Genomic DNA, 12567 nt, shown 5'->3' with positions numbered 1-12567 from the left:
AAGTAAAGGGGAGGGCGCCATGCGTTTTCCTGCTTTCGCGTTTCAAGATCTCGATTGAAAATACTGATACATAAGAGAGAGGTTAGGCAAGAGAGTCTCTCTTGCCCCGGTTAGGATTTCTTGAGCAAATCCGTTCCGCTTTCAGTGAACCCCGCCTCCCCCCGCCTTCATATTGAAAGTGGAATGGATTTGCTTAACATTGGGTAAGAAGTAATATGAGTTTGGTTAGCGAGAAATTTGCATTAGACAGCCCAGCTGCTCAGTCTTTGCCGTATGTCTGTAACTTCAGCGGGCATGTGATTCCCCCCGACTTGCAATTTAAGATGTGTTACAGGAGTGTAGAGCGACACTGTTGAGTTGCAGACTAGGTAGTCCGAAATGATTTCTGGAGAAAAGTTTGCAGAGTGTAGTGTACGCACTGCCTGTGTCAAATTTCTTATTTGAATAGTGATTGCTGTTTTCGCGGTAGGGTATAATAGTTCCGGGCTCAGTTGAGTACATCGGCTAATGAAACTTCAGGAACTGAAGCCTAAGTTGAAATAATGCTTTGTTATTAATTTTGCCGAATGTATGAATTGTTTCAAAATACACTGCATGCTGTCTTACATACAGTAAATGCATTGCATACATTAAGTGCATTTAAGAGCTAGTTTGGTGTAATGATTAAAACACACAAAAAAGCGACCCTAGGCCAGTCTCTCTCAGCCCTGAAAAGCAGGCAAAAGGCAAACCACTTCGGAAAATTTGGCTAAGAAAGTTGCGGAGACTTGTCTCCAGTACTCAAAACACACCCACCCCAAAACATTTAAGTTAGAGCAAGGATGGGAAATACAAAAGCACTTTGATTGCAAAAATGGGGTCCCCACAAGAAAGATAAACAATTCGCTCAATTCAAAAATAAAATTATTCTCCAAATTTTATAGTTTGAATGTCATTCTTAAACAGCTTTTTTGATTTGCTGACTTCCTCCAAGCCCTCCGGTCCCAAATGCAATGCATGTCTCAACTAAAAGAATCCAGCTTAATTGCTTCTCTGACTCCAATCAATCACCCAATGGTATAGAAGCTTTATATTCTCTGGCGCATATTGGACTTTCTGTATAAGCAAAAAAAAAATCAAATAGTATACTGTATTAATTAGGAGTCAATCTCGTTTGTCATAAATCTATGATAAAGATACCAAGCCCCTCCTCCGCTGGCCTTTTCTCATAAGTTCCTTTTTACATCCCGTGCTGCGTTTTCCGCCAGCTTCACTTCATTGGTTGCAATGCGTGCTCGTCATATCGCGCATCCAATCAAAATCAGAGTAGTTCAATGGCTTCTGCTTCAAGGTCCCCAGGAGAAGCAAATTGTACGTACGAGAATTAAATAACCAAATTAATATTGTACAGATTTTTAGCGACGGGCCACGGGGGAGGAAGCGTGTTTTGGAGCGGCTGGGTCTGAGGATATTCTAGAGCAGGAGTGGGGAACTATAAGCCCTTTTATGACTTGTGGACTTCAACTCCCAGAATTCCTGAGCCAACCATGCTTGAAGTCCACAAATCATAAAGGGTCCGTCGTTCCCCACCGCTGCTCTAGATTCTCTAATGGGGGGGTGGGGGGGGTGTAGATTTAGCTGCTGTGAGTCGCTTACTTTCTTGGCCTCCTGCAGACCAAGAATTCACAATATGTACCCCTTCAGAGACTGAACTCTAATTCCCATTATCCCTCTTTAATGCGGCTGGTGAAGACATCCTGGGACAAGGCTGCCTCTGTTCCTGAGTCTGGTATTTATTTCTGTCCCACCTTTATTTTTAATAAGTCAAGGCTGGTAATATACCTAATACACTTTCCTCCTATTTTCCCCACGATAACTACCCTCTGAGGTGAGTTGGGCTGAGAGAGAGAGATTGACTAGCCCAAAGACACACAGCCTTTAGGTTTTCATGCCTAAGCTGGAATTTGAGGATCAGTTCATATTGCTGGGCTTGAGAATACAAAGAATATATAGAAAAAGAAGTGAGAATGCTCACCTGTGTTGTGCCCAAAATTTGGCTCCATAAAGCATCTATGTTACTCTGAAGATGCAGCATAATTTTATTAGCGTGGTCAATAAAACAGTATTTCCTGGACTCCCAGCTAAGACTTTGCAATGTGTTGAACAAAAGCAGAATATATACAGACTAATAATGTACTTAACTAGTGGTAATTGTGGTTATTGATAACAGCCTACTACAGATACTTTGCAAAGGCAGGACAAAGGAAATTACAGCATGAGGTTGGAATGTGTGGAATAAACCTATCTGGCTGACCGTATTATTTATCCCTTCCAAGTAGGGTAGGTGCTAGCCATGCTAACTCTTTGGGATGTGATCAGTGAACAGCAATACTGTGGTTTCCTTAGCCACAGGTTCCTGACACAGGCATCCTCTGGCACTTCTGAGGGTTAACTCAGCTTGCTGTGAATGTTTTCTTACAAGGTCCCTTCAAGCAATAAGTTCCATCTCATCCTGTGCACCCTTTTTTTGAACTATTGCCATCTGGCATGCAATACAGGACATTTAAAGACAAGGACAATTAGGCTGAAAAACAGTTTCTATCCCAGAGCAGTAACTATATTGAATTCTACTGTATAGTGCAATATTAATGCAATACCAGGAGTTTTCAATTCAATTGCATAGAATGTGAAGGATATGTGTTTTTGCTTTATTTTTTATAATTTTCTTATGTATAATGTGCACTTAAAATGGCATTTAATTTCATTGTACAATTGCAATGACAATAAAGTACTACTACCACTTTGCAAAAAAATAAAAAGAATTGGGATGGGGAGACATCTTGGAGGTTTGGTTGAGAAAGCAACTCAAATGCATATGGGAAGGGTACTTCTATCACCACACCTATTCACATAAATGCATTTTGCATTGGCTACTGGCTGTGAATGTTATTGGAGAATTACTCTGGTTTCTTGCCTTTTCTTCAGGTCTTGAGATCCTGTCGCCTTTAACTTGTCAAAGGAGCAGTAAATGACTATATCTGCTATTGGAAAAGAACCTGGGGTGCTTCTGACCATTCAACAGGAGCAGATGTCAAGCCAAGCACTATTAAGGGAAGGGGGGGAAGGGTCAAAGTTGCCTGATAAAGAAGAGCTGAACAGAAAGGTCAGTGGAGAAACAGTGAAATTAATAGAAGAAGAAACACTAATATGGACAATTTACTGCTGATGGTAGAATCTTGATAAAATAGTACTAAACCCTGCTTTCAAGAAATGCAACAGAATAACTTTCAGAAAGGACTCCTGTTTAGTGATACCAACAGTCTTATAGCCCAGACCCCAAACTATGCTAAACACACATTAAGGATCAGGCTTCATTGGACATGGGGCTTACATGCAGCCTAATGTAGTGCACTTTGTTGAAATAATAACTTATCTTCAAAAAATACAATTGTCCTTTTAAAAGAACAATTCCCATTGAAGATGGGGATGCTTCTTTTAGCATGGAAATACAGTTTGGATTATTTTGAATTTGTAGAAACATTTTTGCTCTTTGCTGAAGCTGGAGAGTTAAGAAGCTTGTTGCAAAAATTATAGGTAAATGTAAAAAAAATGGCTGGATGAGGGAAAATAGATTTGTCATATGAATCCTTGTGATGATAATAAATGTCTTAAAATCTGAGCTTTAGAACTTATTTGTAATTATAATGGATGCAATCTCTAACCATAACAATCTAAGTTTTCTTATCAACTGAATCATTTAACTATGTTTGGGATATAACTGTTTCTAGAAGATACTATTTACTGACATAAATGTATATTTATCTGAACTAAATTCTATGTTTCTACTCCTCTGAATACCCACTTGTGATTGTAGGGCTTTAACTTTGTTGCTTCTATCAGTACGATTTATATTGATTGTTTCCTAGACAAATTCCTTGTGTGTCCAATCACACTGGACCAATAAAGTATTCTATTCTATTCTATTCTATTCTATTCTATTCTATTCTATTCTATTCTATTCTATTCTATTCAACTCAGGGGAGTTTTTTTTAATTAAAACAATTCAAAAATTTACAATGGAAATTAAAATAAATGCTTGAATTATAAGGCAATTGAAAGTTAAATGTCTGGTAGGTAAAAAGATGGGCTTTTAAATATTTTCCGAATGGAGTGAAGATTAAGCAATAGCTTTTAGAGAAGGGAATTCTATAGGCTGCAAGTGATATAGGAGAAGCACTCTTGCCCATCAGATAGGTCAGACTGTAATAATAGGGCATCTCTTACTTGCATGTTGCTTGACACTTCTGGGTGAAGAACAAGAGTTTCTAAATAGACATCACTTTGTTAGTATTTATGATGGAATGAATGTGATGCATGGTAAATAAGATGTGTTTATTATACTTTTTTAAATGTATATGTTAGGGAGATTTAAAAAGCTAGTTTACAAATTATACTTGAAAATCTTGGGCTTGTTTCTCATGGAAGTGAGATCTTTTTTCATCATTTAATTGCAGATTAAAGAGCAAAAAATTGTAATTGATGAAATTTCCAATTTGAAGAAAAACCGCGTAAGTAACTATAACTGTGTTATAATAGATTATTCCTAGTTATAAAGGAATTTATAACTGATACCAAGGTGTATACTTATTTGAGCATTTTGCCAATGTAGAATGAGTAGGTGAAAGTATGCTGACATTCTAAAATATTTTATTAAACTGGTTGAATTGTGATGGTCTTGTATGATTTGGTAACAAGTTTTGATCCAATTCCATTTACTTGTCATCCATTTGTTGGTATTGTTACACCCATCCAATTCCATCTACTCATCACCCATTTGTTGGTATTTATTCCATAAAGCTAATACTATAAATGTATAGTGATAATGGCTATTATTGATAAACCAGAAGTAACCTACATGGAGCAACAGTCATAGTAATACATAAATGTGTAAATCAAAATACGCAACATCCAGCACTTCCACATGTATGCATTCTTGCAGCATAGCTTCTTCTGTGCAAAATAGAAACCATACTCTAAAAGAAATAGCATTCTGTTGATATGAGCATTTTGTTAAATGTCACATATAAAATGAGAAAACTTGTAAATCAATCTAATAAACATGCTACGATATGCAAGGTGAATGCATTTTTGTGATTTGTCTTTTAGATTACAAAGCTGGCAGTAGGAACTGCCTTGTTTTTACTGATTTTTTTGGCAAATTCCTCTGAAAACTACTTCCATGATTACAGGGGATAGTTAAACCTGTTACTAAGAGTTACTAAATAGAGAAAGGGGGGACAATCGTCTTTTTGATGTAATCCAGCTAAGAATTTTTAACCTCAGAGTGTTATATTGAGAATTCAACCGCCAAAAGCTGCATGGACCAGGACTACTCAATATGGGCCTCCAATTGAGGATAACACAGAAATTGTAACTGCTGTCAAATGTGGCTGAGATGGTAGCATCTTTGGAACCTCCTTGGCTTCTTTGGAACCACACTTGCATTGCCATTATTCATTGGCTCTCAGTAGGCTTTTAGCTGAAAAGACCCATTAGTCCCTATGAAGCCCTAAGGACCACAGCTGTAGAGCACAATAGAAACTGCTTTCAATACCATTGTTGTCAAGTTGTGTGCAAGCATCTAAGGAGGGCCTGCTAAGGATCCTATCTATAGAAAATAAACAGGGGGATATAGATTAGGAGGCAAACCTTCTCTTTGACACATTTTATAAAACGTGTTACACTCAGAAATACATCTGGTCCTATTCTTTGTGGCATTATGGAAAGTGGTAAAATATGTTGGAATGACCGTTTGTTTCCTACCATTTTCTACTATCCTATAGTTAGTTATGTTTAAATGATTTACAGATTTTGCTTTACTATGAGCGATTTGTATATTTTGTTGGCATTTATTATTTGTTTACCACCCTGAACTTATGCCTTCTTAATGCCATCTTTCATCTTAAAAATGAAAGATTGTATTATATGATTCCAAAAATAGAGCTAACTTGCGAACTTTTTTAAAAAAAAGTTGGGGGGTTTGAAGCAAGCTTTGTTTTGGTTGAAGAGGATTTTATATCTGTTTCTATAGATTTTCTACTTTCAGTCTCAGTGGGATATAACTCAGAAATAGTAAGGGAAAACTAGAAAAAATCTTATCTCTAACATTGAACCTTTCAGGCTGTTTCTTTTTAATTTGCAGAAAGTATACAGACAACAACCAAACAGCAACATATTCTTTCTAGCAGACAAAACTCAAACTCTCTCCGAATGCAAAAGTATGTTCCTTGGATATATTTATATTTTAGACATTTTAGAATATATAACTTAATATTACAGTTGATAGTATTCTGTGAGATAAATTGACATTTTTGTTTTCACACTCTGGGGTAGTACTATAGAATATTGGCATTTTTATATGCTCAATGGGTTATTTTTATCTGAAGTGATAAAATCATGCTATATGAAAGAAACTTAATGTGTGCCTATGCAGGTAGTCTTCATTTAACAGTGGTAATTAGGACTGGAATTTTGACTGGTAAATAATACAGTCATAAAATGCAATGCTAAGTATATTAAAAAATTTAGTTCTGTAATAACTGGAAGGTCATGTATTGCTCATCCCTTCCCTTTGGGAATGATCCTCCATTCTATAATGCTATAGTAGAGAAAACTATTTCCTTTATCATCATGTAACATACTGTGGGAATACATACACAAGAGCCTCCCTGAAAATCTTCAGGATCAGGTCTCAAGCTTTTTAGAACATGAAAGTTAGATACTGTTGTTTAAGTTAATGTTAATTAGGCAACTCCAGAACTAATAATTTTCCATCTAGCTAGAGAGTTGTAATTCTGTCAATTTGATTTTGAGCTAATTGAGGATATCGCAATCAAGATTATATATCAAAAATTTAATTATATTTATTTGGCATTTACAGATTAATGTTTAAACAGATTAAACAATCAGCTAAATAATATATAACGAGGAGGTTTCATTATTAAGCATAGTTTTTATACAGATAAGGATCTGATATTTCATTTCAATTATAAATGGGGCAGGCAATATTCTGAAGGTCATTAAAAAAGGATTTAGCATGTATTTTCCAGCCCTTCTTTAAAAACATTGAATTAAATGGTAGTAATTATCTCTAGGGGAGAGTTTCTTTCATCAATTATTTTAACAGTAAGTCCCAATAAGAATGCTTTTTTCGTACTGCTATATTTTTCATGTCTACCAAAGGCAGTGACAATGAAGAAGACTTCTTCCATTCTGTACTTTGGTTGAGGTATCCCTGAATAACTGACCAGACCATTTGTCTCTTGTTGCACTCTATAGGGAGTGAAACATATGAAGCTGATATTTGTTCCTACTCTGGATAAATGTGTTTGGAAAGACTGTAAGACAGATTCTTGTGCATGTGTTACAGTAAACGTGTACTCTACACTGGAGTTGCATTGAACATAATTTTATATGTATTTATAAGCTACTTTAAATATTTGCACAATTCTCTACACCTTTTAATCAATATGTTAAAAGTGAGATTTTCATTTCCTCCCCAGTTACTTTAGATGAACTAAAGAAGACTCATCAAGAAATAGAAAATTCAGAAAAGAGCAAGACCAAGAAATAACTAAGTCCAATACAAGTTTACAATGTGTGGAATTTGCTGTGTGATCAGCTTATCTGCTCATGCCTCCGGAAGTAATATCTTGAAAGAAGATATCCTAAATAATCTTAAAAGAAGGGGGCCTGATAGAAGCCAACAACTGGAAAAGACTGTTTTTCATCTTCCATATTGGTGCTTATTTTCTGGCCATGTACTTCATTTAAGGGGACCAATGACTCCACAGCCATTGGAAGACTCTGGTAATGTATTCCTTTGGAATGGAGAAATCTTCAGTGGATTTTCTATGGAAAGGGAAGAGAATGACACTCAAGTTATTTTTCGCCAACTCTGCTCTTGCAGTAGTGACTCTGATTTTTTGACAGCGCTGTCCTCCATTCAAGGTCCATGGTCTTTTATTTTTTATCAGGCATCCAGGCATTGCTTATGGTTTGGCAGGGACTACTTTGGCCGTCGAAGTCTGCTGTGGCAGTTTAATAAAGAGAGTGATGCTCTTCTTGTACTGAGTTCTGTTAGTTCTGCCTCTAGTAATCAGTGGCTGGAAGTTCCAGCATCAGGGATTTTTCAGATGAACCTGCAGGATTGTGTTGCTCATAAATCTGTTACTTTAATATTATATCCTTGGAGATTTCCTCCCAGACAAAATGTAGTTGGAGAAGTAGTCCCTGTAGATTTAAGCATAGTTTCTAAATCTTTACCTGCTTATGTGTCTCTTGTGACGAATACATCCACTTCTTTGATAGCTCCTATCATTCCTTTAAATAAGGAAAGTTCTGACATGACAGTAGAATCCCAATTATTGAGTTTTCCCTCGACTGTAGCTGATGTGGAAGATCTTCAAAAAATTCTTGCAGAACATCACAAGAAGGAAAGAGTTCATGGATTTATTGATGTATTGAGTAGAGCTGTAAAGAAACGAGTTTTATGTCTAATGAGAAACAGTGAACCATTCAGAGGAGAAATATCTGGTAGAGATCTGAAGAAATCATATATTGCCATACTTTTTTCTGGTGGCCTTGATTCCATGATTATAGCTGCCCTTGCTGACAGGTATGTCCCGTTGGAGGAACCAATTGATCTTCTCAATGTGGCCTTCGAGGTTACAGGCCAAAGTAACCAAAACAGTTCTGTTAAAAAATGTAGCAAAAAGAAGAAAAAAATTCCCCCTTGTAAGGAATGTTTAAATGTCAAGAATATTGCGACCGGTGACTCTTCTCCTTCTTTTAATGCTCCTGATAGAATTACTGGCAGGGCAGGATTAGAAGAATTAAAGATAATTAATCCTTCAAGAACCTGGAATTTTGTGGAAATCAATGTTACACTCGAGGATTTAAAAGCAATGAGAATGAAACATATAAGACACTTAATTTATCCACTGGATACTGTTTTGGATGACAGTATAGGTTGTGCCGTGTGGTTTGCTTCTAGAGGAGAGGGTCTGCTTACCAATCAGGGAGCCACTCAACCATATAAAAGTCCTGCAAAGGTATGAATTTATTGATCTTCTCCATTTTTTTCAATTAAAGTTGCATAAAACTGTTTAAACTCCATAACTGGCATTGCAGCCTAATGCTACTTAATGGGGCCTAATCTCATTGGGGTCTAATCGGATTGATCTCCAACATATTAAAACTCACACTACACATACAACCTACACTACATGCATAACTAAAATTAAGAGTGCTCTGTAGTAAAATGATGCTACCAAGAGGTTTAGGGAATGTTTGTAGTATACAAGGAAGTAGATACATGCAGCTACATTGACTTTAGCGTTGGAAATTGCAACAGAAACAAAAAAAAATCTAATAATTTACTTTTTGGGTTTACAGTTTTAATTTCTGTTATATTTTGATGATCAGACTTCAAAAACAAATGATTTAATGTCTTTTTTTCATATTTTGGAAGTCTTAGTAAAAAAAAATCATTGTGGTTTTTATATAACCATGCTATATCTTGTGGCGATGGCTAAATTTTAATCTGTTAAATATCTTGTATAAATTGGATTCTCTATTGCAAATTATTTTTGGATTTATTTGGAATATAATGTTAATGTCTATGTTAGTATTCTGTAATCTCTGCTCATTACAGGTTGTATTTCTATATTCATTACAGATTGTCCTTACAGGAATTGGAGCTGATGAACAACTTGCAGGGTATTCCAGACACCGTGTTTGCTTCAAAAAAAGTGGTTTTGAGGGCTTGACTGAAGAATTAGGAATGGAACTAAGTCGTATTTCTTCTAGGAATCTTGGTCGAGATGATAGAGTTATTGGAGATCATGGCAAGGAAGCGAGGTAAGCAAGTGTGCAATAGATAAGACTGTCCTTGACTGGACATATTAAAATTCAAATAATGATAAGGAATAAAGGCAGAAAATATCTAATAGATAAATAAAAGAAGCAATCCACATGTTGTGGTAAAAGAAGACAGAATCTATTTTCAAAAGTCCTTTTTGGTCATGCATAATACATTATTCTGTTCTGATAGTTAATATCACAGAGTTCAATAGTATTAATAGCTATTAATTCAGTACTAATAATTGCCATATCAAAAAAAAAATTGAAATAGATCCATGAGATTTGTTTGTGAAGTTCTCAAAGACATTAACTATGATGCATTTCTCTCTTGGGATGGGAGAGAACATAGAACAATATTTAATAATTTTTATCATTGATTTTCTTCTCTGTGCAAACAATCTCAGTGGCTTGGGTCCAAGAAATTCTGTGAAATAGCATTAGGAAAAGATGTTGAGACTAAAGTGGCTTATTATCTGGGTCCTTGAGGTGTTTTCACTGAAAGAAAACAAAAAAATGCAGTTGTTGAGATAGATGATTATAGAAATAAATAAATTTACAATATTTCAGTGTACTGTAAACAGAAACAATCTAGATCTGGATTCTATTGAAATTAATGGGAGCAGTTAACTAAAATTGTCATAGCATTCAGGTAGTAGCTGCCTACAGTTTTACACTAATGATTTTTTATAAATGAATATTAAAAATGGACATTTTTTTGAAATATACAATTAATTAACCAAACCAGTTCAATAAAGAAAGCTTTGTTTACATTTGTTTATAAAATTTTATTTTATTTTTCTTGCTATACTTTTCCCTTTCAGATTTCCCTTTCTTGATGAAGAGGTCGTGTCATTTCTTAACTTGCTTCCTGTATGGGAAAAAGCAAACTTGGCTCTACCTCGTGGGATTGGAGAAAAATTGCTCTTGCGTCTAGTAGCTGCTGAGCTTGGTTTGACGGCCTCTGCTGTTTTGCCAAAACGAGCCATGCAGTTTGGTTCTCGAATTGCAAAAATGGAAAATACCAGTGAAAAGGCATCAGACAAATGTACAAGACTTCAGACAGCTTCAAGAGAATAATTATATATACATATAGCCCACAGCTACTTTTTCAAGAGATATAATTTTATACTAAACAAACTTCAAAGACCTTGGATACAGTTACACTAGGATCAGGATTCTGCACATTTAATTGGCAATTAGCACCAGAGGCTTTATATTATTTCTTAAAAATTTATACATAGGAGCAGGGGATTCCCACTGAGGTAAGAATTATAGAAATAATAACTTAAAAAGTGTGTTATAGTTTTATCATAACTATTTGGATTACCTGCAATACATTTTATAAGTTTTTGTCACAGATTTATTTATTAATATATTGGATACTGCTTCAAAGAAATGTTAATAAAATCAGATTCTTTGCTTGTTTAGGAACCACAATAGAAACTTGAAAGTACAAAAGTAACTTGAAAGTGATTAAGAGTTAATGGCCCTCGACTCTCAGTAGGAATAAAGGACTGGGAATGAATTGTAATATTTTCTTTTATGACTTATTTGTAATACTATATTCATACTCTGTGATAGCATCAGATCCAAGACCCAGACAGTCATATATTAACAAAGCTTAACAATCTGTCTTTTTGTTTCTCTAAATAAAATATTCATGGTACACAAATTGTATGCCTATACAGACTGCCGCTATTCTGTATCTGGACAAAAAACATTCCTGTGACCTCAGAGAAATATAAAGTCATAATGGGATATTTGTAAACTACAGTCCACATTGCCATTTAATAGACTTTTCTCTTATGCTTAAGTTTTTAAAATGATGCTACTACTTTTATTTAATTCAATAACGCTAGAGGAATTCAAACTACAAGAGCAAAGCATTTGTCATCTTTATTCTGGATATTTTCATTATCTATCCAGTATTGATCAGGAGAGTCCTCAGAACCCCAGCTATTGTTTTGAGAGAATGTTTATTAATGGATAGTTCTAAATCTGTTAGCTTTTTTGCTATTGGTTCTTCCTTTTTGGATTGCAAATAAAATTTTAACATATAAAAATCTCATGCATATTCTATCATCCAGTGTCTTTGACAAAGTGTGACCACTAGGTAGTTCTTATCTGCTGACAAAAAAATGAACAACAATATGAGATGCCAGTTCTGTAGCAATCTATTTGGTCATCTTGAAAGTACCCACGTTTTTTTAATAAAAAACTTATGCCATGTGCTCCTACTGGGGAAGCTTAGCATGATAAGATAAGATAAGATGCTCTCTTTGCTCCCAAAAGGTGTAAATTCACCAATAGTAGGATTCTTTTACTGTTCTATGGTATCCATAGTGACAGTTTCCTTTCTACTCCCTTCTTCACCACCTAACAGCTGCGGATGTAAGCTGGAGGCTCTCTAGTCTTGGGACAAAAGGCAAGCTTCCCACTTACTTTTACGTGCGTAGATTTGTGTTTCAGTCACCTTGCTTATCTGGGATTGAGTTTCCAGAGACCTATTAGAATTTTTCTCTTTTTCTGGTTTCTGTTAGTTCTATTCCCTAATTTGGCAGAGGTAACCTTTAAATGGTTAGAGGTGCCTTACTGCTTTTTCTGCCTTTTCTTTTCAGTCAGGATGCTTAAAGAACACGAAGAAAGTAGGTTTCTCTTTTCACT

At 35.4% G+C, this 12567-nt stretch overlaps 1 protein-coding gene across 4 annotated transcripts; it reads left to right on the top strand.

Moving 5' to 3' along the window:
• The first annotated feature begins 136 nt into the window (after positions 1 to 136).
• Positions 137 to 11575, top strand: ASNSD1 (asparagine synthetase domain containing 1). Of its 4 annotated transcripts, none has more exons than XM_087919802.1 (7): positions 137 to 203; positions 2965 to 3142; positions 4494 to 4547; positions 6182 to 6257; positions 7542 to 9092; positions 9719 to 9900; positions 10725 to 11575. In XM_087919802.1, the coding sequence occupies exons 5-7, from the start codon at positions 7635 to 7637 to the stop codon at positions 10978 to 10980; spliced, it is 1896 nt and encodes a 631-aa protein (XP_087775928.1). In that variant the 5' UTR covers positions 137 to 203; positions 2965 to 3142; positions 4494 to 4547; positions 6182 to 6257; positions 7542 to 7634; the 3' UTR covers positions 10981 to 11575. The 4 variants fall into 4 exon arrangements, with proteins under 4 accessions (XP_087775928.1, XP_026552708.2, XP_087775930.1 ...); XM_026696923.2 differs by lacking the exon at positions 137 to 203 and adding an exon at positions 1239 to 1350; XM_087919804.1 differs by lacking the exon at positions 137 to 203 and adding an exon at positions 1364 to 1768.
• The last annotated feature ends 992 nt before the right edge of the window (positions 11576 to 12567 follow it).

The sequence above is a fragment of the Pseudonaja textilis genome, chromosome 1, assembly GCF_049901715.1.
Source record: "Pseudonaja textilis isolate UNSWEBS1 chromosome 1, rPseTex1.2, whole genome shotgun sequence".
In the NCBI taxonomy this organism is placed as follows: domain Eukaryota; kingdom Metazoa; phylum Chordata; class Lepidosauria; order Squamata; family Elapidae; genus Pseudonaja; species Pseudonaja textilis.
Note: the sequence above shows the minus strand (reverse complement) of the source record. Positions and strands in the feature narration are given on the sequence as shown.

Excerpts from the sequence above, each read along its gene's own strand:
- ASNSD1 (XM_087919802.1), top strand. The coding sequence starts at position 7,635 with ATGTGTGGAATTTGCTGTGTGATCAGCTTATCTGCTCATGCCTCCGGA. Across the intron at positions 9,093-9,718 it reads CATATAAAAGTCCTGCAAAG|ATTGTCCTTACAGGAATTGG; the intron begins GTATGAATTTAT and ends TATTCATTACAG. Across the intron at positions 9,901-10,724 it reads GATCATGGCAAGGAAGCGAG|ATTTCCCTTTCTTGATGAAG; the intron begins GTAAGCAAGTGT and ends TTTCCCTTTCAG.